General features: G+C 47.9%; 1 protein-coding gene across 6 annotated transcripts in view; it reads right to left on the reverse strand.

The window, feature by feature from the left end:
- Positions 1-26,674, reverse strand: part of NRP2 (neuropilin 2) — an 89,658-nt gene that overhangs the window by 55,666 nt on the left and 7,318 nt on the right. For all 6 annotated transcript variants that reach the window (XM_069022263.1, XM_069022262.1, XM_069022261.1 and 3 more), the window contains exons 2-4: positions 21,789-21,966; positions 5,039-5,220; positions 531-761 (exon numbers count right to left, since the gene is read on the reverse strand). In XM_069022263.1, the coding sequence (XP_068878364.1) occupies positions 531-761; positions 5,039-5,220; positions 21,789-21,966 (591 nt within the window). The remainder of the gene's footprint in view (positions 1-530; positions 762-5,038; positions 5,221-21,788; positions 21,967-26,674) is intronic.

Raw genomic sequence — 26,674 nt, forward strand, 5'->3', positions numbered from 1 at the left:
AGAAAGAGCAGCAAAGGTAATGCCTGCTTTTCCACCAGCCTCCTGGGTCACCAACACATTGCTGATCAGGATAAAAAAGATAGGCTTTGGGGATGGGCTATTTTTTATATCCATTGGCCTGGTGCCATGCAGTGCAGAAATACCCACTGCAGCAGGCATTGCTCTGCAATTGTTGGGAAGTGCTCCAAACCACTCTGTTTCTCAGTTTTGCTATAAGGTAAGGAGGCCCTCCCATCATTTCATGAACCCACTGCCCTTCCCTGAGGGAGAACTGCTGGTGTTTGGAGTGTCCCATGGGGCTTTTCAGACCAGTGGTTACAACAGAGCAGTAGTTTGTGGTTTAATGAATGCAGCCTTCTGCAAGCACGCTGTCCCCTGGCTGGCCATGGAGTGCCCTGATGGCAGGTTGCAGGCTGCAGCCACCTTTGAGGTTAGGAACTCCTGATGTTTGGACACAGATTGCACAGTTTTGGAGCTTTGTGAGACACCAGGAAGGGCCAAGAAAACCAGTGCAGCACCTCGTGGCTTACCCTGAGGGATGCCATCCCAGATGTCTAGCCAGTCATACTTGCAGTCTCCTTCCCCCGCCTGCAGTGGGTCGTGCTCAAGGTCAAAAAGCAGAAAGTGGAGGAGGATTTCTGTCTTTGGCTTGGCTATGATCGTGAAGATGCAATCCAGGTTGTGTGGATACTTGTCAGGGAAACCCGGAGACTCAATAGTGCCATTGGAGGTGGTGAAGTTTCTGGAGCAGTCCTCGGAGCCTGTAGCAGCAGGAAAAACCCAGAACCTTAGCAACAATGAAGCTTAATGCCAACAACTTGACACTGTGGGAACCCCATTCTGAGCTTAGCAGGGTTGTGTATTCACTTCTGGAAATGTCCAGCAGCTCAAGAGCTGTGGGAATTACTGCAGGGAGTGAGAAGGTGATTTTCAAAGCTTTCCACAGGTGGAGAGACAAGGTCCATGAAGTCACTGTAGTGGACAACATGGTTCTAAATCCCTTAGATAGCTTTGCAAACATAATCTGTACACTACTGCTGATCCTTCCGACAATTACCTCAAAACCAGGACTAGAAGAGCAATCCTATCCAAAACCATGGATGTGATTTGGCAGGCCAGCACCCTGCCATGTCCCTCACACCAGTGATGGTAGACAAGGAGGTCACACCAAGCTGGCCTGCCTTCCCCAGCTGGCCCTTTCCACTCTAACCCGTCCCCCAAACACTGACCTGGCAGACCTGCGTGCTGCTCCAGAGCCTGCAGAGAGGCCAGCCAGCACGCAGGGAGCTGCCATCCACAGTACTCATGTCACAGCTGCTACCTGCAGCCAGGCAGGCAAGGCACCACAGCGGCCCCAGGTCTGATGGAGGAGCCCCTGTCCATGGAAGGAGCTGCCTGGGATAGGGCAGAGAAGAGTAATGGGATGTATTCTTTTTGGAAAGGCTGTTGCCATGGGCCAGTCTCCTGCAAACTCCACCCTTCCAGCACAGACATCTGTGCCTCAGTTTCCTCTTGAGAAAATCTGGAAGCACAAATATTTACACAGTGAAAGGGCCTGTGGGAGGGTGCCAGTGTCTCCACTGTTTGCTGCAAACCCTTGGGAAGTGCACAGTTAGCCTGCAGCCCCTCCGAGATCCACACAGGGATCAGGATCCACAAGGGACAGGGGCCAGCTCCAGCAAATGTCCCCACAACGTGGCCACAACAAGAGTGAGGGTAACAGGGCCCGTGGCAGGGGTGTCTCTGCTGAGAGCTGGAACAGAGCCCTCTTTTTCACAGAATGAGCCATCCACACCAGAAATGCAAGTTATTTCTACCCTTAAGGAAGACCTTTGCGTGGTGAGGAGGACAGACAATGTTGCCTCTTATTTATTGCTGACCTCAGCACTGGCCTCAGCTGCAGCCAGGCCAGCTCGGTGCCCCCTCTCATACAGCCAAGGTGCCTCGGGGTGGCTGGGGAAAGGGGAATTTATGTCATATTCATACCACGGTGACTTTGAAACCCTTGCCAGGACAATAGGCAACAGAAATCTGCAGCCTGGAGCTATCAGAGGGGAAAGGGAATGTGAGAGGCTGCTGGCTACTGCTGCAACGCAGCACTAGCATTTGCAAAGGTTTCTGCTTCACTTTTACTGGGACACTCTCCTTCTCCTCTACAAACCCTTTTGCTTCAGCTCTTCCAGGCAGTAGGAGCCTTCCCAGGACTAATGGGAGACTTGTTATTCAATTCAGCATTAACCTACCAGAGTCAGACCAGCAGCCCGCAGTAATAGCAGGATCTTGCACTGCATTATGCAGTGCCTGGCTGGAGAGCTACTCAGGAGAGGCTCTTAATTGACTACCTAATGAAGCAGCCAGCTTTTCTGGTGTGAACCTGTGGGGTAAAATGCAGAGGCAAAAAAAAAGGCCAAACACAAATCACAGCATAATGCCATGAACAGGAATAAGGGTGTACTTCGTTCTAAACACCTTGAAAGATGAACAAATAGTGAAAATAAGACAAGCTCTGAGCTAGGGAGAAAATCAAGGACTAAACCCAGAGTCAGGGACCATCCTCTAGAGACAGGAAAGAGATGTAAACTATGTAGCTACATTAGACAAGAGTTTCCTCACGTGGGGCTCTTATCACATTTGGCATCTTTGTCTACATTTTGGCTAATAGCAGCAAACACAATGATCAGCTTTTTATAAGGAAGCTGCAGATAATCAACAGGAGTCATGCTGGCTTCAGCAGCACAGGCCAGCCTGAGAAGAGACTTTGATGCCCAGCGCTGGAGAGCTCAGGCCGGCCCTGCCAAACTGACTCACAAAGGGACCAGCAGGGAGGCTGGACCAGCCCAGGGCAGGCGGCTCTTTTGTCAGCCCACAGACCACTGACTGATACCCATCAGGGGATTCAAAGACTGGTATGTGGTTGTTTGTATGCAGATTGCTCCTCTCTCACACTGTGATAAGGGAAATTCAGCACAAGGTGGGGAAATAAATGCTCGATTGAAAAGAGTTGGTTTTTTAGGTCGCCTTTAAGACAGAAGGAATCCGCAGCCACTGATGCCTTTACTGATCTGGACAATGACAATCTGATGACCTTTAAAGCTGGTGACACCCTTGCTGGTTATGCTGACAGCTCAGACGGAAACTTTGCTCGTGCCAGCCTGCCTGCCGACAGAAGGCAGAGTTTGCTTGTACTGCAGTAGCCCCGCAGCCAGCACTGCCCACCACCCTCTCTGGAGCCCTGTCGGGGACTGGGGCTGGGCAGATGTGGGCTGGGAGTGCTCCCGGAGCACAGGCTCATCCACACTCCTGTGCCAAAACCTGCCTAGCCAGGCTTGATTTCATGGGCTGTGGCTGTAAGAAAGTGTGGCTGTATCTGGAGAGGATGGCTGCCTGCAGGGGTGGGGCTGACAAAAGAAGCCCCAGCACCACTTCAGACCTGAGGACGGTACTGCAGGGACTTACATCGAAGGATACGAACTCAGCTCCAGTCTCCACTCAACATCTGCTCTCTTCCAGATCGGCCCTTGATTCCTCTCCTTCCCTCCCAGCAATAACTTCTTTTCCCCATGAATTTGGTCCCTTTACTGGCTCCCACCCAGACCGACAGGGTTCCTGCCTGCCATCCCTTCCCACAGCATGGCCGGGCCACCTCAGCCAGCTGGACCACCCCACACTGCCTTGTGCCCTGAGTCGGGGCGTGGACCCCGTGTGAGGTCAGGCACAACCCAGCACAGCCTGCTGGGCTCACAGGAGGTGTGTGCAGGGAAAGACAGGCAAAGGGGGCTGAGGTGGGTCTTCCCACTTACACTCTTTGCCATCCTCCGTGATGGCAACTGGCCTTAGCAAACCCCATATCTGGCTGAATCACTAAACTCTTTCGGGACTAATCTGCATCCTAACCATCAACTAACAGTGGTGGTGAGCTGGCTGCACAACAGCTAAATGCCCAGTTATGCAGTCCAGGCAACAGCATTTTCCTCATCCATTTGAACCTTCATACATACCCTGTCCTCATCAATTCACAAGGAATTTAGGGAGTCTCATTCTTTTGCAGCAAAATCTCCACATTCACATCTACCTGTGACCAGACTGTGTGCTGTCTGTGCACCTCTCCCTGACGCACAGCTGGCTCAGGGACCCTGGGCACTGCTGCCTGGGCTCCTCATGTTTTCTTTAAAGAGGCTGGATAAGTAACCCTGTTGTGCTCCTTTTTGGTTCTTCCCATGGCACAGACATTTTTTTTTGGTGCTGGATGCAATGACATGAAAGCCACGTGTGTTGTCTTCCAACACATCAACAAAGGAATGCGGGCACAGGGCAGGCACCTGCGTGCCCGTGGCAAAACTCTCTCCTGTTCCCTCAGCATGCAGGCACGCCTCTCTCACATGCACACAGAGCAGGGGTTATTTTTCCAAGTCTCTTTCTTCCCAGATACAAATTTCTGGCAAATATTTAGACAGAAACACTATTACAAGGGCTTTGAGCAGCTTTTTCTTTCCTCAGTAATAGCTCAGTATTAAACAGAATTATGAACTGTTCCTCTTACATCAGCTGGAAAGGTGCTGCCTCAGACTTTGACAGCACTGCTGCCAGCAATCACTTGAAAACCAGAGCCCCCAGTTACAAACCCCACACCCATGGAGAGAAAACAGCCTCACTGATCAACCCTGAATCGCTGCTCCACAGGAGGGGGAGCTCCATGCACTTGTAGCAGAGGGACAATCCCCTTTTAGCCCTGACAAGCTCCACACATGCCAGGGAGAAAAGATGTGTATTTCTAGTCCTCGAATACAAGAGAGCATTTAAGGAGCAACCCTGCTTTAATTGCCACACTGTGATCAAAAAATGCACTGTCATGCACCATTAACATCTCTACCTTCTTGGAAATGCGATGCACAGACTTGCTTAAATTAAAAAAAGAAAAATGTGCTTTATCTCTGGAAAACATGCTAGAAATCACATTGAAAAGGTGGTCAAAGGCATCTCCTGGTGAAGATAATTGTGGCAAACAGTCTGGGAGACAGGCACCGACTCAGACACTCACCTGTCTTGTAGATCTCGTAGCGCAGAGAGAAGCCGGCACCTTGCCGTGCGTAGTCTGAGGTGAACTTGATATAGAGAGAGGGGCCAGAAGAGATGATGGTAGGAGGTGCAATGTTCCCACAGTGCTTGCCCAGCAGGTCTGCCGCTTCACTGTCCCCATCACGGATCTCGATGTAGTCGTACCTGCAGGGGCAGGTGAAATGGCAGGGAAACCATCTGTCAGGGAGATGCTTCAGGATGCCGGGAACAAACAAAAACCACTCTTGGTATCTGCATATTTCACAGAACATCTTCCAGACAGGTACCTGGGACTCTCTTATTTACACCACACCACAGACCCCAAACCATTTTTTCTCTTTTGTCTGACTACGTTTAGGTCCTTTCCTCTGTTGCCATTCACATCGTTAATTTATTGCACATATATCCACTTCACTTTCCGAGCCAACATGCAAAATTTAGGACACACTTTACCTCCATTTCCACTAAACTCCTTTGGCATGGGAGAAGCTCAGATACAACTCTCCTGGGGCTGCTCTCCTCCTCTGACCTCTCCTCAGAAGTGCCATTGTGCTATTTGGCAGAGCTCGCTATATTCCAGTATCAATGTGGGATTCAGCCAAGCATGTACCAAGCGTGAGACTGTCAATGTTCAATCCATGTGAGCAGGTAGCTGTTTTGTGCACTAACACCACATTGGTCCTTTAACAAGCATGGCAAGTACACTCACTTAGCACTTGGATATTAATATTAATCCTCTTCTGTTAAGTGCTAATGAAGATTTTCTGTGGATGAGAAGTTTTGTGTAAGAGCTGGGTACCCACACTGACTATTTCTGATCTTGTAAACTCTGTAACTGCAAACTGCCTTTGCTAAACCCTACTTGAAGATGTTCCACCTGCCCACTGCCAGGTATCTGACTGGTCTGGGGGAGGAATGCATAGGGTTAGAAGAGTTGTCTCCTCATGCAGAGACAAAAGCTTGTTGCAAAGCTTGATCCCTTCGTATTTTCTAGGCCATGACTAGGCAAGGTAGTAGTATCAGGCTCTGTGTGCTGAGAAGAAACAAACAGCTTTTATGTGTACATCTTGTTCTTCAGCTGCTTTCTAACGCCCACATTCTCCCGCCCATCTCCTCTCTGGCCAGCATGCTGCTATTTACAGAAACTGACCATCTCTCTAGGACTGTTTATTTGCTTTGTATCAACCTGTTTGAACATGCTACAGCTCTTCTCACGGGGCCAAGGAGGAAAAAAGCATTTCCAGGCTGCCAAGAATCTGCCTTTCTTCTTTGTCACAAGATCTTCTGTTTGGGAATGGAGAGTTGAAAAGGAGAAGTAGCTTGCTGGATACAGAATGATCCTCATGTGACTCATTCCCGTTCTGCAAAGCACATATCGGCAAGCAACAACCTCAAAACAAACTTACAGGGACTTAGTATGCTCCTCCACAAAGAAAGATGGCCCAGATGGCTTTGGTTTCACTCCTTTCTGGGACTAAATCAGGCTGAGAGCCAGAAGCAAAATGCCTGCAGATAAAATCCTGTCTACGCTGGACCAAGCACTCAACTAGCTGCAATCACCCAGCCTTTAACTTCATTACAGACTCAATTGGCTTGGCCAAGGTGAAATCCAAGTGGTCTTGAGAAGTGGCACTCAAACAGGAAGAGCATTTGGCTTAGCTGGTGTGTGGACACACAGCAATGCAAATGAAGATCTGCTCCTTCTGCTCTCTCCTCAGCTCTGCCTAGCCACCTATCACCTCGTGACCCCTTATTACCCTGACACCAGTCAGCAGCACCCTGAATGACCCCACTAATGTCCATCATATGTGGCTTGATCCCACCATCTCTCTAGGGAAGAGGAATGTAGAAGGCAGTGTTAGTGCTTCTAAGCAGAATTTTTCCCTCCTTGTTTGTCTATTTGTTTAAAGTAGTACTGAGCAAACAGCGGGGACATTTTGTTCTTTAAATAACTACTTGCTTTCAGTGCGCTTGCAGCCCTTCCACATCTGAAGTGCACATCTGTGCCGCAGGACTACTGGCTACTAGTGAAATTGTGAATATGTGGCAAAAAATGAATTTGGCAAAAACAGGAACGTTGGCAAAACACAGTTAATGGGGTGGATTTTAAAAGCTGCCATTTTCATGCACAGGCAGAGGTTAGCTGCATCCCAGGGAATCACATCTGTTTGTGTCCTCGTGGGGTTGTACCTCGCCAACACAGTACATGGCTTCAACTACCTGACTGCAATGATCACAGCTGCTGCTGTAGCCAGCACACCACACATCCTAGTGCTGTCCACATGGCTCTTCAAGCCACCCAGTTCTGTAGGAGCCCTGCAATTTCAGAAGCAAGTTCTGGACTAAGAAATACTTTCTTATTGAATGGGTGACAGGCTTCCAATAACACATACAATTTGGGAATATTGCAATCGCCTCATGGGCAATCTGCAAATGGAAAATTAAAAGAATGAATCTAGTAAGTAAATCATCAGGAAATATTTGCCTCTTTGAATTAAACCCTATTTGGCTTCATTCAAGCATCTAACTTAGCTTTCTCATACTGGAGCTAATCCTTAATAAATCAAATGTTAAAAACAACTGAAAAAAAGCCCTTAGGGAAGGTCAGGGAATAATTTTTTGCCAAATGTAAAATTAATATAAATGTGTAAGAGTTTTCTTCCCTAGTTAAAAAATCTTGGCCCAAGTCCTCTGCTCCGCATGAGGCAAAACTTTTTCTTTGGGTCATATAAACAGAGTGTGAATTGGGGAAGTGTTACACTTGGGAGATAGCTCCTGCCCAGATGAGCAGGAGCACCTACTTCCTCTCCATCACAGCAAATAAGCTTTAGGCTTTCAAAATGAAACACCAAGGATGTCCAGTCAAAACTGTTAAACTTCCAAACTTCAGCAAGAATGCCAGCTAATCCCCACCACAGATTCTTTTGGAACCATGTGCTTCAGTCATGTCCATGCCTTGGCCCTCAAACAAACAAATTGATAAACCCCATTCTCCTCATTCTGGGTCACTGGACATGTTACAGTATAGTTTGGCCAAATCTTTGCTTCTGTTAAGCTTAAGCATTGGTTTCCAGACTTTCTTCTTCCCTTGTGAAAAAGAAGAAGAAAAATTGGAAAGAAGAAAACCTAACCATGCTTTCTACTCTAAGCATTTCATTTTCAGATAATTACAGATTAGGGCACAGCTGGGTGGGATACATTTATGCTGCAATGGCATTCAAACTGTCTCATACAGTGCCCAGCAATTTGCATTTCACTCATTTAACCAAATCCATTGTTTCAGTCAACATGCACCAACATTCTTGTGGGTTGACCTCTCTGGCATTACCTCTACTGGGAAGGCTGCCATCTCTCCAAGCACATTTCATGGCCACTTTTCCCCACCTAGGCATTGCTCCAAAGAGTCAAGCATAAATATGTAAGGTAGGGTGAAACCTCTGTAACCCACAAGTATAATCAATGGATTAACCAACTCTTCTTTTGCAGCGAAGGTGACCACAGTTGGCTGCTCCTCCAATGGCACAATGGCAGGATATTCCCAGCTGCTGCTTGAGTGGGAAGGTCAGTGAGTTGGTTTGAAACCATCTCAGACAGCTTTTCACCAGGGAGTTTTGAGGCAGGGAGGCAATGCTGAAGTGCTTTTAACTCCCCAGACAATGGAGGCTGAGAAAGAAGGGAAATACAAGGCTTAGATGCTCTTCTTGAAGCTGTTTAACAGAATTAAACAGAAAATGTACAATGCTTACAAATATTGCTGTGTTTTTATTACAGATTTTTAGTAGAAAGTGCTTTGCTGATGTTAAGAGAGCTTTTATAAACTAATTCTAAAGCACTTCTACAGCCTGTATTATTCATGCTTGTTTGCTTGCTTTTTTCTCCAGTCAACCTCTCTCTGCTTCCCAGTGTTTCCTTTCTATTTTTCCTAAGTCACTTTGCTGCTGGCTCCCCAAGAGAAGTGCAACAAAGGCAAACAAGTCCCAGATGTAGTGATTATGAGAAGACCTACAGCTTTTCAGTCCTTTTCTGTTGGGAAATAGCTAATCTTCTCCCTGACCACTGAGCTGTGCTCTGTGATCCCCTGGGGCCAGGACAGACCTCCCACGTGCCCGCTCAGGCTCTGCTGAGCTCTGGGAATGCTACAACCCACCTAGGGAGCAGCACCAGAAAGCCTGCGACACTCCTCTGGGTGCTCCTCTCCAGAGGGACACAACTCAAAGCAGTTTGGTGACCCATACTGTTGAACACAAAATCAACAACCCCGTTGACCATCATCCCCAGGTCCCAAGAGATGCTGAGTCCTTCCCCACTGAAACACCCTTCAAGGGCATTACAGGGACATCATCTAAAGATGGGGAGAAACATGAATCACAAATTATTTATACCTTCACAGCCATATGAGTCCTCTGAATACATAAATTTGTGCAAAGCCTTGCTCCAAAGCTTAAGGAGGACTGGCTCCCCAGGCCAAGCTCTGACCTCGCTGGCAGCTTTCTCAGTCTCTCTCTAGAGCTATGATTTGAAGTAGGTGAGGACTTGCACTTAGCAAAGCCCAGTTTCCAGTGCTTGCCAGGACTGGAGAGAGATGCAAGGCTCTAACCTGAACTCCCCCAATGTCTAATTTGGAGCTATTATTTATAGGCATTTCCATGGGGCTCATGACTGCAGCTGGCAAACAGTAATGATGAGATTCTCATGATACCCTGGGAGGTAGGAAGGCAGAGAGGAGCAGTGTCTGCCCCAAGGTCACACAGGAAGTTTGCAGCACAGCCAAGAATAGAAGCCAGTCTTGACGGGAGAGATTATATTATATTGGAGAAATCTGGCCTAGATAGACAGAGGGACAAATAGGTACTACAGACTGCATGCCAACAACCCTAAATTTGGGAATGCCCAGGGCTGACTTAAGCCTTCAAGACCTCTGATCTGCTTGAACCATATGTCACTGTGTCTTGAATCCATCTGCTGAGGGGAGGAAGAGAAACTGCTATTCTAGTGAAATTGGGCAGGTGTTAATACTCTGCAGGTAGCTGGGGAAGGCCTGTGCTTAGCCACAATGGCAGCTAGTAAATGCAATTGTTCCCCCTTTGAAAAGGTGGTGGGAGGTTTATTTCTTAGAAATTGTTATAAAAAGCATAAGGTTTTTTGAACATCTTCTAAGAACAGGCAGTTTCTTAGAAATTAAATAGCAGTTGCAGTATAGAGATAGTTAAGAAATGGTGAACCAGCATCTCTGTGCTTGTTGCACAATCAAGAGGTGGCTAGAATTAATGTCCATTACATGCTAGCTGGCTTAGTCGATTTTTCTGTGTCACCACCCATCTTCATGCTCTTTTGTACTCCACCTTTCAACCAAATCCTTATTTCATGGGTGGTTACATTGCGAAAGACAAAAAAACTTTTCCATGATGTTTACACAATCTTGAGCAACTGCAGGACATACCCTTCAAAGGTTAAATTGTTCCAGAAGCTACTGAGAACTTTTAAATTATTTTTTTTTACAGCCATGATAGCAGAGGCAAGCACCACTGTTAGCTGATGAGACAAGAGCAATGAAGTTTGATCTTAGCTGCCAGCCCTTAATCAGAGTAATTAATTATAAATACAGCAGATGAATTGGATTCTCCTTTGACTTGAACTGGTTTTACACATGTGTAACTCATCATTTTAAGGGTAATCACTCCTAATTTATCCTGGTGTGAGAAGAGAATCAGTCCTCATAGACACAAGCCCTGATATAGCTTTGTGCACAGAACTAAAAAGCCTGTACCACACCTACCTTCAGCTAACTAAATGTCCTCCACTCTCAGAGGAAGCAGACTTCTCACACCCAGCTTGGGATGGGATTAATTGTTCGTCTGCACCGACAACAGAAGTACTTCAAATCACTCTTACTAACTAGACCTGGGCTTTGGGTGTCTGAACACTGGAGAGATGAATCTGACCTCAGCCTGCACCTTTTGGGGCCATTTTTGCATATGCTGAAGCAAAAGATGCTCACAGAGCTTGCCCTTGTTTTGCCCTTATGGAAATAACTGACTCTGGCAACAACAGAGAGAAATGGGCTATAATTGCTCTGAATCTGAGGGGATTTCACTGTATTTCAGTGACTAAAATGACAAAAATTCAATGGCAGCAGGGGGAGAGCTAGGCTAGGGTGGGGGGAGTGGGGGGGCAATGGCACAGGCAAAACTGCTTAGGATTTCTCAGAAGTTTGTTTTGAATTTGTTGTGTCCAATTATGTCTTGTGTAATCACAGTATTGTGAGGGTTTGTAATCATTCTACTGTGCTTTGGATTATTTTCTTATGTCCTCAAAAAATCTGACCAGAATTTCTGAGAAATGAAAAAAGTCCAGTTATCCAGTAAAAGGGAAAGAGAAAAAAATTTAAAAAAGGAAAAAGGAAAAGAAAAACACACAGAGAAGGAGAGAAAATAACCCTATTAGATTGGAAAACTTCTTCAAAAATGCCTTGAAGACAAAAAATGGAAACTATAAAGAGCCTCTGTTTATACTCCTTGTGTTGTTGTTTTCACCCCCTTACAAGCACTGCTGATGGGAGGAGGTTTTCAGCAGTTACTGCTAACTTATGAGGGGGGGAAGGTAGCCAAAATATTTCGTGCAAAGGGAGGAATAAAACATAACTGCGAAGTGCTCCTGAGGCAAGTTGTGATTCAGGAGGGAATTTCAGCTCCTAGCATGCTGCTGCCCTCCCCTGAGACAGGAGAGCAAAGGCTCCCCCGTGCTTTGCCGTTCATCCCTAGGCTGCCTCCCTCAAGCTGTGTTGCCAGATCGCTGCGGAAAGGCGTGTTGGAGTGGAGAAGTGCTCTCATCTGGGGCATGTCTGGAAAACTGTCCGTTATATAAGAAAAAGAGATGTGCTAATGTGCACTTCGGGGGTTTTCTGCAGGCTGTTGTTCAGGAGTTACACATGGCTGTTTAATTTTATTTCTGTCTCCAAAACCATTGCTATAAATTCCTCACTCTTCTATTTTTAGCTACAGGGGTCTTTTGTTGCAAGATGTCTTTGGTGTTCATTGGTGGGGGGAGAATCATGGTGAAATCAGGAATAAAATATATAAAGCATGTTCAGAATAATCCCCCTTTCCATGGCATTCTGCCTTCTGTTGCTGCTCTAAGGGAACTGAAGCAACTCACAACCCTTTCATACCCTAAAACGAAGGACACTTGAGAAAATGCATTTGCACTTTTCTCCTTCTGCTACAACCCATCTGTGGGAAAAATTAGACTTTGGTTTCTATGTCATTTTACTGTCACCACTTACAGGCACTTGATCACTAACAGAAAGAAAAAAATATATAATAAAAGATAAAAACCACAAAAGGAAAATTTACTGCCAAAAAGCAGCAGAGCAGGCAGAAGGCAAGGGGAAATGTTCACTTTGATCTCTTTGCAGTGGGGGGACAGATTTCGCTTTCCTGATGGGATCCAGTGCCTGACAGCCCAGGCAATAGATAGAGACGAGCTTAGGCCAGGCTGTCCAAGTTCTGGGGTGCTGATGAAGATCAGGGAACACACACAGCCTGCTGTGCCAGCCCTACTCCCAGAGGAGCAAGTGATGTTCCATCACATCTTGCTGGTGCCATGGCATGGCCTTAGACACAACATGCAGTGAAAAGCAAAAGGAAAGAGTAAAAACCGGGATCAGACAGGGATCAGAGCTTGGTAGCTGGGCTTTCCACTATCACTCATTTGCACTGGCTTTTTTTCAGCACAAAACTGAAATAAACACCTCGTTAAGCACCAATTGTATAAAGGAGGTTGTAAGAACAGAGCCCTGACCAGCCCACCCTCACCCTCCTGGCTGTCTACAGCCCTCATTAGTGATGGATGGCCACCCTGGGACTGGCCCACCATAGGACGACTTTCTGACCCCGAATTTTCTCAGACACAGCCTGTTCACAGCCCAGCTCCTGCCTTAGCTGATGCACAAGTGAGTAAAGCTTTTCTGCCAAGACTGGCCTGCAGCCTCCACTGTTTGGGCATTCCCACAATTTGGCTGTGCCAGCTTGTAGTAAGAGCTGTTTCTGGGGCAAACAGTGCACCAAACATGCCTGGTGCCTCCTTGCATACTGCATAGCACAGCATCTCCTACCCCCTTCTCTCCTCAAAATATGGGCACGTTCAGCTCAATAGCCATCTGAACCAAACAGTGCCAAGTCTGAGCACAGTTAATGCCTGAGCGAGGGTGAGTGCTGTGCCATGCACATGCCACACCTTGCTGCACACTGGCAGCAGCAGTGACCTCCCACACAGTTCTGTGAGACAGCAGTAACTGTCCAGGGGTGTGGGAAGAATTAGCTGCTGGCAGGGGCTGATTGGTACCGCTGAGGTGAGCTCAGCCCAGCCCAGCCCAGGGCAGCAGGTCAGAGAGGCAGCCACATAAAGATAGAAGAGGGAGACAGAGACAAGGGAATGGGATGCTGCCTGCATGAGGCTGGTAGGTACTCTTTCTCCTTAAGGTACATCTGTGCTCTGGGAACAGGGGGATAAGGACTGTCCCTGTTTCTCCTACAGGCAAGGACCCTGCCACTGCTTTGCTCAGAAAGATTTTCTTCCAAGCAACCCTTTGTGTCACCCTCCCGTTCAGCCGTGGCAGTGTGTCTGCTTTGTCCTGCCAGCTCAGCCATGGAGTGTTTACAAGCCTCCCTCACCCTTCCAGGCTGTGGTTCAGCTCCATTGACACTGAAGGCAACAGACTCCTCTCTCGGCGTGTGATGAATCAATTACTTCCTCTGACACTCTATTACTATAGCCCTTACATCTCCAGATTGCAGATGAAAAGACAGGCTGAGAAGGGGGACAGGGAAGGGGAGAGGTCTCCTGAGGTCTCCTTCAATTGAGTTGTTGGACATCTGAAGAAATCCCCATCTGCCATATTTAAAGACAGAGATGTTTTGCTCCTGAATGGCAGAAAAATCAGAGGGTTTTCACAAAAGAAAACCTAAGAAATCAAATGGGTCAAAAAACTTCAACAAGATGCAGTGAACATAGATCAATGGTGAGTCAGTCCCCTCTCCTGATGGAGATCCCAGACCTTGTTCCCACCCATGATTAACAGCCAGACATCAGTATTACCAAAGAGACAGTCATTACACCTTCCTTCTCCCTGCAAGATAACAATGTAAATGAAACCTCATACCAACACTCACAGAAGAGGAAGGAAGCTGAGCACATGCCTCAAACTCCGGTGCTGCCGGTGGGGGGGGGGGGACACGACTACTTCTTGTTCGACATCGATCAACAGCCCCAGCTCCGAGGTTTCCCTGGAGGCTTCTAACACATTGAGCGCTTCCCGTGCAAACACCCTGCATGCAGCATGGCCTCGGCAGGCACGGGGCTGAGCACAGGGGCTTTCCCACCGCCAGTGGGTGAGTACTGCCTGTCTCAGGAAAGCAAAACTCCATCTCAAAAGATTCCTCACACAGTATCTTCTGTACCACTGCAAGAAGGTGGGGGCAGTCACGTAAAACGAGCAGCCACCCTGCTAGTTTCTGTGCCATTTGTAACAGAACGAAGTCTTTGGCAGAGCATTTCTGCTGTCAGACCCCCCTGCTTCAGGCTCTGCTTCTACGAATTCATTAAACAATAATATCTCCATGTCTGACCCAGTGTTACTTTAAAACCACACCATACTACTGTATTGTGATTACTCACCAAAGCTGTATGTAGATCTCAAGAATTCCTTGGGATTAGCAGTGGGGTGGGGTGAGAAACTAACAGAAAACCCCCAGGTTATTCACTCTTTCTAATGATCTACTGATCTACTCACTAAGTCAGCATAAGGAAGGCTTTCTATGGTGTGTTTGAACTGACGTATCAAAGACAGTTGCTTAAAACATCCTAGCTGTGATTAGTGGACCATGACTGCTATTAACTTATAAGGAATTCCAGGATCTCCAGACTGTGGTTTGCAACATTGCCATTCAACGGTGGTGTGCAGCTGCTTGATTTAAAGAAAGTGGAGAACTTGCCTCAGACTAAAACCTAACCTCCCCCAATTCCTTCAAATATATTCTATGCTGAGTTCTGGCCAAAAGCAACCACAAATTTCTTCTGGTTTTCAGTCTGCTCTTTGCAGTCTGTTCTTTTTATTTTGCACTCATATTTAATTGCAGAATTCACACCCAGCCAGAAAAGGCTGAGAATGAACTGGTTGTTGTCTGCAACGCTCTGACCTGCTCCTGTGTGATGCTGCTGCTCAGCAGCCTTTGGAGGGGAGTGTGCACTGCACTGTTGCTATCTAGACTGGGTTTTATGCCTGCAGATGCCCAGAGCTTTTCTTTATAAGGCAGGAATTTTAAGTGATTCACCAAGGCAGGAACAGTAAATCAATAGCAGGGAAGAGGAAGATCCCAAATCTCACAACTCCCAGAACTGGTACTAGCTGGGGAGTCGGCCACTCCCCACTGCCTGACAATAGGGATTATATCTATTAAAAAGGCTGCACATAGCTAAATCATACAGTTGCTCATTAAAAGGCTAAACTACTTCCTATGTAAATCAAGGTAAAACCTCAGCATTGCTTTTACTGGGCTTAGCATCTAGTTCTTAACAAAAAATGGATAATTTTTATAGTATCATTCTGGCAGTCCCCTTACAGTCACTAAACCTTCTAACTCCTGCATCCAGACGGCAAACCCATGATGTAGAAGAGTGCTGCTAATCCCACTGTATAACACAAAAAAAGTGACCAAAACTCATAGTCCCACAGATAGTTTTTGAGGCTCCTGAGACCTGTTTGGGATGAGCCTCTGTGAAGGGTGTCACTGGTGTCACACTATGGGCTGGTGCACTGTTGCAAAGATAGTCAAGCGCCTCAGGCTCTGCTGAAAGCAGGAGCACCTCAATACTGTGGTTATCAGGTATTCCAGTGTGATTGCTCTACTCCTATCCTATGGCATCTGCACTGAGCAGGGTCTGCAAAGATGCAAAGGACTTAGACCTGGAGTGTAGCTTACAGTGCTTGCTCAAAAAATGCACACGTTTCTGACACTTGTAGCTGAATTCTGAACCTTCTTAGTGAGGAGCCACCACAGCCAGCCCTGTGCTTGCTCCCTGTCCAGATGCTGTGGCATCCTGTTCCTTTCTTTGCTGGACAGAGACGCTGACTAAGAAGCGAGTACACGACCACTACTACCAGCTCCTCCTCAGCAGCAGGAAGGAGGGGGAGAGGTCTCTGTCTCTAATCCTATTGTTCCCAGTGTCACCAGCTGGCCCTCAATTTGTCATCATGCCAACAGGAAACAAGGTGCAAAACTAGATCTGACTCCTATGCACAGGATGTTAGTGAGCTGGCAGGACATAGGAGACCCCATGAGAGTGCATTTGGGGCCACCACCTTCTGCGGAGCCTGGACTGGGCCTGTCCCTGCAGGGAAAGGCTCTGGGGCATAGAGAAGCACAGCCATAGAGCAAGCAGAGATGGGAAGCAGAGAAGAGGGATGTGAACAACCTCTAGCTGTTAACGCATGTGCCTGGCCTCACCATCACAGCTAACCCATTCACCAATGTTCCATTTTGGAAAATGACCCGGGCTTAATGGGAATTATGAACCATACAGCGGATGCTGGATGGAGTTAAAAAACAGTAGAAGCTCATTTGAAGACAAGTTGAGCTGCAGTGTCATGTTACCCAGACTGAATTATTTCCTGTACGTTAGAAATGCTGCTTCTGGCTACCCATGCCACAAATGTATGAGCAAGCAAATGCCTTCCTTAACATCTCATCTTTGACTTCCCCTCACTGCAAAGTTAAAACTCGACTCCCCCAGTGCTTCAGGAGATGCAGTCACTTCCCCTTGCATCCTAGCAAAGAACCCCTCCAGCCCCTGGCATTCTCTAGTGCTCCAAATGTATTTCTCTTTTCTAAGCATTTTGCCAATCACAAGATGAACTGCATTGTTTCTAAAATGTTTACTAATAAGCTAATTATGCATACTTTTCAAAGCATTTACTAATTAGCTGTCCATGATTGCTGCCTTGTCTACTCTTAACCTTCACTGATGGAAGGGTGGCTTCTCGAAATATTATGCTCTTGTTTGAAGGAGATGGCAAGAGAGGCAGGCTGAATGCTGCAGCCCCCAGCTGCCTGACTGGCTGTCGGTACTGGGTCTGGATGCAGCTCTCCCTGCCACCTCAGCTCAAAGGAATTTGAGCCAATGTCTCTGCCTCTCTAGGAAGAATGCAGAGCTGTTTTGTTCCACTGCCCAGCTTTTTGGGCACTCAGGAGATAGCCATGCTGCCATAAGAGGCCTTCACTGGCTGTCCTAGACGCACATCTCACCCTTTGTACTGTGGCAGGGGAAAACCAGCATGTTACTGCCAGTGTCCCCTGGCCAGCAGTGCTCTGTGAGATGGGTGCTAGGAGCATGGTGTCTCCCCAGCCAAATCTTGGTTCACTCTGCACTTCAAGCTGGGAGCAGGCGTGTCTCCTCCTGCTATGCCTGTCCTGTATCCAGCACGCATTAGGATGCTGTGCTTGGTTCAACTCTCTTGGCACCATTATGGCGTTTACGAGATCACAGTGACAACTGCATAAATTTCCTCATGATAGTGGCCCCAGTTCCTCTTTCTGGAAACCTTCTAGGCTTGACAGTGGGACCCAAAGCCAGGAAGAAGAGCCTGACTGCAGCTCCATTTCCAATTTGCCATCTCCAGCCCATTTTGGGAGTCCCCGGCCCCTGCCTCCAGAAACTTTCGCCAGCATTTGGCATGTGCCACCAGAGGGGGCTGCGAGCCACGGCAGCGGTTCCCCAAGTCCTTCCCAGGCAGGAATCCCACCGACTGCAACCCTGTTGCAAGCTTGTGTTGGAAATGGCTGCAGAAAAACCCACTGAGCATGGTCTGACTACCAGTCGGGCTTTTTTAAAACACTGTTCCTCTGGAGCAGATGTTATGACTCAGCTGGGAGGTCTTCTGTTTGCAGAGGAAGCACGAGTGCATCCACTGCAGCCTGGAGGGAGAGTGCCTCTGCTGCGTGTGCACCGCCCAGCCTCATCCTCTGGTAGGGTCAGCTGAGTGTGGCTGGGGGTGGCAGAGTCAGTAGCCAAATGCAGGAGGCAGCTTTTAGTGGTCCAAAGAGAAGGCCAGCAGTGGGAGGGTGGCACAAATGGAAAAGGTGGTTGGTCATAAATGCAATGACTCACTCATAGCTGAGGTTTCGGACTTGGATTTTCCAAGCAAGCAGAGCAGACAGAACAACTAAATGGCAACTAAGAAGGAGTGGACAGCTCGGCTACATGACTGCGTAAGCTGGGGCATAGCCGTCCCTGTTGCACACCTATTGCAAATGGTTCATGTCACTCCTGGGATCCCAAATAAACCCTGGCATGCACAAGACTGCCCAGCAACCACCACACCACATGGAAGTGGAAACATTTCACCACAGCAGCAGCCTGCTCTTTTCCACTGGATGCCACTTCCCTGTTCAGTGAACAGATACCAATGACGTGGGGTGCAGTACCTGAGCTACAGCTGCACTTGCAGCACAGAGGGGAAGAAACAGCCAGACACTAGGATGATCATTTCCAAATAGTTTGGCAGATCTTTTACCAGAGCATCAAACTTCCCTTTTGGCTCTGTCATTACTGCTGTGGCCCCACAGCTGCAGGACAGCACGAACAATGGCCTGGGGCCCATAATCCCTGTCACAGCATGTCCACCCTCCCTGCCACAGGGAGCCCTGCTGGTGCACAACAGCCACAATAGCAGGAGGAGGCCAATTTTCTTAACCTAGCATGCTCCCAGAGCAAGACACTTCCTCAGAGCACAGATACAGCACTGAGAGAGAGAGATGTTCTGGGGCTTCAATTACACCAAATTACTCCTTTCATGATGGTGGTGATAGAGTGCAGTTACTTCTTAATGCAACTGGACACAGCTGAAAAATAAAAGCCCAGATGTGCCTCCAGGAAACAATAGCAACAAGCAGCACAGAGCAGCCACCTCTGGCTGCCACCTTGGGCATCCATCCCTGGCTGATGCTCCCATCCTTCAGGCTGCCAAAGCTGTTCTCTGCAGCCAGCTCTTGCTCTGGCATCTAGGCAGCACCAGGTTCATAGGCCCCTTCTGGCCAGCTGCTGGCCGAGGGGAAATCACTGACCTTTCCTCAGAGGTCCCCAGGGTGCCAGGCACTGTACAAAACACAGGAAGAAATGCCTCCTGTCCCAAAGGGAAATCTAAAGCAGATACAAGGAAGGCCAGAAGGAACACAGTAAAACTAAAAAGACTCTTGGAGATATTTTTGTAGGCTTTTGAATGGTTTTTAGGAATGTAAATGTTATGCTTTATGAGGGAGAAACTTTAGCCTAATAAGGTAAAATGAAATGTTGAAAGAAGAAGCACCAGAGGAAGGGGTTATGGTGTTTACCTCTGGCAGCTGGAAAGACAGACTGGCCCCACTATTGCTCCAATAGCTGCCAGGTAACAACACCAGAGCAGGGGACCTTGTCTGCCCAGAGATCGAGTGGCCCAATGGAGCCCATCTGCCTGTCACTGCAATGTGAATGTGCTCTATATTAATGATGAGATGTCAAAAGGGGGGCTCTGCCCTGACTGTGTCTTTGATGCTGAACTCCTGTTCCTGTTAAGGTTCACACCTGCAGCTGCAATGAGGTCTTTGTTTCTTCATAAAAAACCCTCTGACACTCAGATGAGATTTATCATTAGATGGTCACCTATTATTAATATATTGTAATGTAATGTAAGTATTAATGCTCAAGCATTACACAGTGTCCATATTTGCCTCCTTCTGGTCAGTCACTTAAAAAAATCTCACTCCTATCCATTTATTTCAGGCCGTGTTTCTCATGCACTGTTTTCATTGTTCTGTTATGCTTCCTGTCAAGAACTGTCCATGAAACTCTTTCAAACCCACTCCAATTCAGTGCTGGCTTGAGGGAGCAGGCACTCTAAGTCAGCTTGGCTCTCAGCTCACAGCTGTGACCAGCAGAAACTCAAGTGCACAGTGGATAAGTTGTGTTTCCCTTTAATAAAGGCGCCCTTGTGCACACACACACACAGAAAGGGAAATAGTGAGACCACACAGCAGCCACTCAGAAGATTGCCACAGTAAAGCAGAAAGCAGCAAAGGGATAACCAACATCCCCAGTGCTCAGGCAGTCCTACTGCACACACCACCTGCAGCCCGGGACCAGACAATGCTCTCTCACAGGCAGCAAAACATGGCAAAAGTTGCACAAGATGCTCAGAGTTAAAACTGACATCTTCCTGCAGGTGGAGGAAAAGCCTGGTGCTTGGGGATCCCATGGGGATTTCCAGGTCTCTCTTTTTGCTTGCCTGAGACCTTGAAGAGGTAGAAGCTGGAGTCTCTCCTGCCCAGTTTAATCCCTGCCCCGCACACAACACTGTCCTGGCCAATACATAAGGCACACTCTTCAGACTGCAAATATGGGCCTATACAGCCTTTATTACTGTGAATTTGGGGCAATTGCATTAGCTATGAGGAGGCTGTGCAGTTCAGCCTATGCAAGCAACAATAAAATCTGATAGCAACTATCATTCTCACATCCACTGCATGGCCTTGTTGTGTTCATCTATGCCCACGTTAAGCCTTTCTCTACCTTCTCTCTTCTTTATACCCAGGCCTGATCCTGCAAAGCACTAAACACCTTGCACACATAGTGACTTCAGGGAGAGTTCATGGTGTTCAAAGCCTTATTAGCCCAGGCTTTATCTGTAGGGGGTGACAAGATCCCCAATGACATCAATCAGCACACCTTCATTAGAGTTAGAGGAGCTATGCTGATTTATGATAGCTGAGGATTCAGCTCTGCACTTCATAACCTTCAGTACATCATCAAACCCATGCTGAATTCTTTGTTCTCCACAGGACTGATTCTGCAGCCTCATAAATGCTTCCCCTGTTCCTTTGTCCTTTTTCACAAACAGAATTTCCCTCTCCATATGCAACCCCCTTTTAATCAACAGGACCAGTGTATCTAGCAGGACTGCTATGTCAGGCCTGTTTTAGGAGACCCCAAGCACCTTCAAACGCAGGCATCCCTGAAGCTGGCTGTGGATTCCAGATGAAACCCACAGGTTTATATGTCTGCTGAGACCATGTTATTAACTCAGCCTTTTATGGTGCCCTTTGATGCCATTAATTATTCTTTAGTAGTTGTTAATTGTTTTTCCCAGACATCTAGTTTCTGGGTCCTTTCTTAGAAGAAAAAAGGGGGGAAAAAAGCAAACAAAACCACCCCCCCCCCAGTTTACCAAACATAGCAGAAAAAGCACTATGGGAAGTCAGATCCAGCCCAAACAGCTCAGACCACCATGTCTCCAGCCTCACATGGCCAAAACTGTGTCTCCAGCCACAGGGCTCTCTGCCATACCTCTGCCTAGTTACACACCAGGAAATTGCTCTGCTCTCCCAGCATGGTTTAAAAGAACAGCAAGGCCACCTTGACACAGAAAAGCAAGCGGCCTTTTAACCAAAGTCAAGCTCAGGTTGAAAGCCAGTTGGGTCTTAACTTTCAGGTGGTATCAGGCCAAGTTAAGAACTACCAGTTCATTGCAGAGTAGGCACATCCTATGTGTCTAAAGCAGCAACTTACAACCTCACAGGCAACTCTTGCTCCTGAAAGGCAAGGAGATGCAGCACTGTGGGGGCTCAGGGTGATACTTGATTTCAAGTGCAAGGAAGCACAAGACCCATACCACTAGGCAAAAGTAGGAAGAAGAAAGCTCTTACTTGCAGTCATGTTTTTCGATTTCGAAGTGAGGGTTGAAGTTGAGGATAATCTTCTGGTTGGATTCAGGAGCATAGATGACCCATTCACAGTTCTGGTGGGAGGGGTAGTCATTGGGGTACCCTGGGGAGGTGATGTACCCAGCATCCTTGGAGTTCAGGCGTCCCCCGCATGGCTGAGCTGCAGAGACACAGAAGGGAACAAGGCATTGAAATGGGTTCTGGGCATCAGGTGTGCACAGCAGGTCTCCCTGGGCTGCTGATGGGGTGGTCTGATAAAGACCATTCTCCAGGCCATTGACATCTTTGGTACTCTAATATTTGATATTAATCTCTGGGCAAGGAGAATTATTCTGCAGAACAAACATACTCCTTTCCCCTCCACCTCCTGCCACACTTACATACCACATTTCACACAGACCAGAAAAGAGAAATGAATGCTCTTGCCAAGGCAATTACAGAGCCATAAAGTAAGAGACAGATTGATATCAGATCATCTGGAACTGCCTCATTTTGTCCCTTCTTTTGCCTCCTTTGCAAGCTGCTCTTTGTCAGTTTCCCACAGCTGCCTCAGGAGACACCAGAATTTGGACACTACAAATTCAATCCAGTTGCAGGAGGGCAGAAAGCTGTGCTGTTTCCAGGGAAGGAAACTGAGGCATGTCAAGGACGATGGTGAGCCCAGGCCCACCCGCACTGTGTGGCAGAGCCAAGGACAGCACCGTCCTTCCTGGCCCCAGCCTGCAGCCCCATAAAAACCCCTCTCCGCTTGCTGTGCTCTCCCTCCCCAGCCCGCCTGCCCCAACAAACCCATCTCAGCAGACTTGCAAGCTAACCCATCCTCTGGAGCTGCAGACACAGATAATCAGCAGTGGTGGTTTTGTGGGACTAGCCCACAAATGGCTGGCAATGGCTGCATGGTAAGCAGAGGAAGCTCTCTCAGCTTTGGGCTAGAACAGGCCCTAGAGGGTGATTTCATAATAAAAAAAACATTTAATCTCATGAATGCTGCAAATCAAATTTATTATTGCATTACTTGCTGGGAGGAAAATCTGCACCACGAGGTCACTTGGTAATGCACTACAAATCCCAAAGTCCCTTTTTTCAGGAGGCCCCCATCATGTGTCCTGCTTCTCTTACTCCTCTGCCACCCCCTTGTACCAGCACCCAGACCCACAGGCTACAACATCTGTCCCCAGAAGACAGCATTGCTTCTGCACACCCAGTAAAACACACAAAACCCACCAAAATGGGCAAAACCCCACAAAACCCTAAGCCCCTCCTCGCAGGCATACAGTGTGACCCTGGTCCCACATTGTGGAAAGTCCTTCCCCTCCCTGACAATAAGCACTGGGGTACAATGTGAGATGCAAACCCTCATGGGTTGTCCCCCGTCAGGTTATCCCCACAGCCCTGGATGACCTTGGACATGCAGGAGGACGCAGATGGATTTTCCCAAGGCCCTGCAGCACATCCCACACCCCCAAGGGACTCAAGGCACAGAGAAGCATCACCCTTGAAACAGGAAAGTAACCACACATCCCAGCAGCTCCATGAGCCAAGGGTTTCCACAGTGTTCCCCACTGTCTTGGTCCTGAGGGATGTTCCTCTCCCTCCACAGCAGCACTCACTGCAAAGCCCCAGTACCACTCAGGAGAAGCAAAGCAGTGCAGATTGTGTGGCCTCAGCCCCATGCTGTCATCTGGCTCTGTTCCTCTGCCATAGGGTCTGCCATGTCCCAGGAGTGTCCCCTGCCAGGCTGCCACAAGTCCACCCGCTCTTGGTAGGGATATCCCAGCCTGTGTTCAAACTGCTCTCTTGCCAGAGCCAAGGCAAGCCACAGGAGTCAGGCAGGACCCTTCAGCAGTAAGGCTTCCTGCAAAAAAAGCACTTTGAATAAACAACCTGCTGCCTGCACAAAATGCATGTGCCCTGTGCAAAACCAAGGGCAACAGGAGGGCTCATCATGGGCCAGAGAGGCTTCCTTTGCCATGAAAAAACACTCAGTTTCCCCCATGTTTTTCATGCCCTCTAACACATTCACTCTTCAAAATAACTTTCTTTGCACACACCCAAAGGCAGATCTGCAGCCTTCCCTTTTTCTTAAAATAATCTTGTAAGTATCCTGAAAAATACGAGGGGAAAAAATGCAGCACTGCCATGAAGAGCTGAGAATACCAAAAAACATCTGGTTTTGTTCCACAGGAGAGATTGCTCAACACACAAACATTTACTAACCTACATTCTTGCACAAATATCTTCTCTCAGGAAGGCATATTTGCCCACACATGTGTTTATGTGGGTTTGGAGGGAGGGAGAGAAAGAGACATTCACGTGGAAAGAAGAAATTCACGGACTTGTTGACATCAATGTACAAATAGACGTGTAATTCACACTTCACTCATGTACGCACTTTCACACCTTCTCATAAAAATTCACACCTCGTTTGCACACATGTCCACCCCCTCCAGCAAATAAAAATATTCAAGCTGCAGATTATTTTTCTTGGAAAGGGCAAAGTCTAGAAACAATGAAAATACAGTCAATCCTTCCACACCTCGTCATCCCCTCCCCGTCTCTCCAGCTTTCACACACATGCTACCCGCTAGGCTGATACCACCAACATCACCCACCACTCAGAAGTTGCTAGCCCCTTACTCATGCTGGATACCGTGAACACCCTGTGAGCCCTTGCAACTCAACCAGTTGGAGGGGAACTGTCATGTGAACAGAGGTGTCAGCCTCCAGTTTGCTCCAGCTCTTCCCCAACAAATGAACTCAGGAGCAGAAACACAGTTCTACCCTGACCTTGAAACTTCTCCCTTGCCCTGCAAGGCCATCACAGTTCAGTGGGACTGAGCTAAGGAAAACCCTAGGCTTGATCCTAATTTCAGGTCAGCTTGGTGCCCAAATTAGACTGCTGGTGCCAGTGAGGACAGCCTCAGTGAGAGGGGCTGGAGCCCAGCCCAGCCCAACTGAGGTCTCTCCAGCAACACAGGACAAGCAGGTGAACCTCGAGTAAACAAGAGCACCAGCCGCATCCCTCAGGTGTTCAGATACTACTACGAGAATGTCACCATCTTCCTGGAGCAGTGAAAGTCTCCCACCTGCAGGAAAGACTGTGTCTGTCAGAGGAACATATTTTGTCCTCTCATTCATTCCTCCCCAAGAAGGTCCAGAGAAATGAAGGGGGCTACTTCAGTACAGCATTGCCTTGCCCACATGGTGGGCAACAGCATATCAGGGAACTGAAGGCTTCTTAGAGTTATCTGAAGAGGCAAAATGACTAATATCTCTGTAATTGTCCTGTTGGGCTTTTCCTCTTTTGACTCACAGAGGTGAGTCTAGCAGGTGAACACGTGCAACAACAAAAAACTATCACCATGCTCACTGATGGGCAAAGGGTTTGACTCAGCAGTCACGCCAACCACTGTATTTCTGTATAAAATATGGCCTGTTTTGTATACAGTAGGGGCTCAAGCTTCTATGTAAATGGATCCTTACAAACTGATGCATTGCACCCATGCAAAAGAAAGAAAAAAGAAAAGGTTAGTGGCATGGCTACTGCTCAGGCTGTATGCATTGGAAGCAAGACATGTTTCATAGCTAATGGGCTTTGGCAGCTTTTGCCAGCCCTGAATTCACTTAATAAAATTAAAATTAAATTCTGAAGTACAAGCCAAGTCTGACAGGTGTGTGGGACATCCCGTTGCTCAGTAAGCAAAATGCAGGTGTTGAAAGCAAACTGCTGGGGCCCCTGCCAGTCCACATGGTAGAGGGGCCAGTGGAGTGTGGTGCCAACAACAAGGCCACAGGAGAGCAGCAGGACTCCTCCACAAAGGAGGCTGTGGAGGTCACTGCTACCTGGCAGTGTTGGAGTAGACTATGGTCAGGCTGGGAAATCTGCAGATCTCCCTTTTCATCAAGGGTCACCATAACATGCATTATCCCTGCAACCCCCTCCATGGAGGGCCACCCCAACAGGAGAACTACACCAGAGGATGACATCCAAGCCACAGGGATGGAAAAAGAAGACCTGGAGAAGCTCACGAGGGGTGAACTCCTGCAAATGCTGCATTGTACAGTACGCAGCTCCAAAGTTTCCCATGGAGATGGGTATCAGCAGCTGAGCTCCTCACCCTTTACAAGGGGCCGACTCCTCTTTGCCCTGACCTGCTGGAGACACCCAGGCTGTTGAGGTCTCCTCCTGCCTCCCCCAGCCCACAACAAGCAATCGCCACTCAGAGGACCCAAAAATAACAGCCAGGCCCCAGGAACCTTCACCCACACTTGGGGTTTTTCAGCTCTGCAGCTCATCAGGCACATGCTGAAACCTTAGGCTGGGAGCAGGGCATTCTCCTACTTGAATTTCCTGCCGATTAAACCCCTCTGGATTTCCCTCACCCCAGGAGATCAGGGCTCGCTGTTATTGTTGGACCTTCCACACAGAAACTAAAGCCAACTCTGCCTGTAACAAAAATAATCATCACCAGAGAGGCCAGTTTCACAACAAACATACATACTACAGCCTCTCAGAGCTTGTAGTGTCCGGCACAAAACTACCACGTGTTTTGATCTGCTGAATTCAGTTTACTTTTGGGATATCATTCAGGGCTGCACATAAATTTTAAGGTATTATGGATGCCTTAGAAGCAGCAGCATCATTATCTGTGCTGCTTGAAAAGAGCAGCCTGTGAGGGCAGCAAAGCAACAGGGGAGAGAGAGGAGTTCCACAGCAGGCAGATGCACCACCTAGCCTTGTCACTTCTCTTCCTGGCATGAGGCCCTCCAGCCCAACTTCACACTCTCATTCAACCACTGAGGAAGATTTGCATATCCCAGGATTCAGCACTGGGCAGGAGATTTGCCCTGCCAATCCTCTGACAACA

The sequence above is a fragment of the Aphelocoma coerulescens genome, chromosome 7 (assembly GCF_041296385.1).
Source record: "Aphelocoma coerulescens isolate FSJ_1873_10779 chromosome 7, UR_Acoe_1.0, whole genome shotgun sequence".
NCBI lineage: Eukaryota > Metazoa > Chordata > Aves > Passeriformes > Corvidae > Aphelocoma > Aphelocoma coerulescens.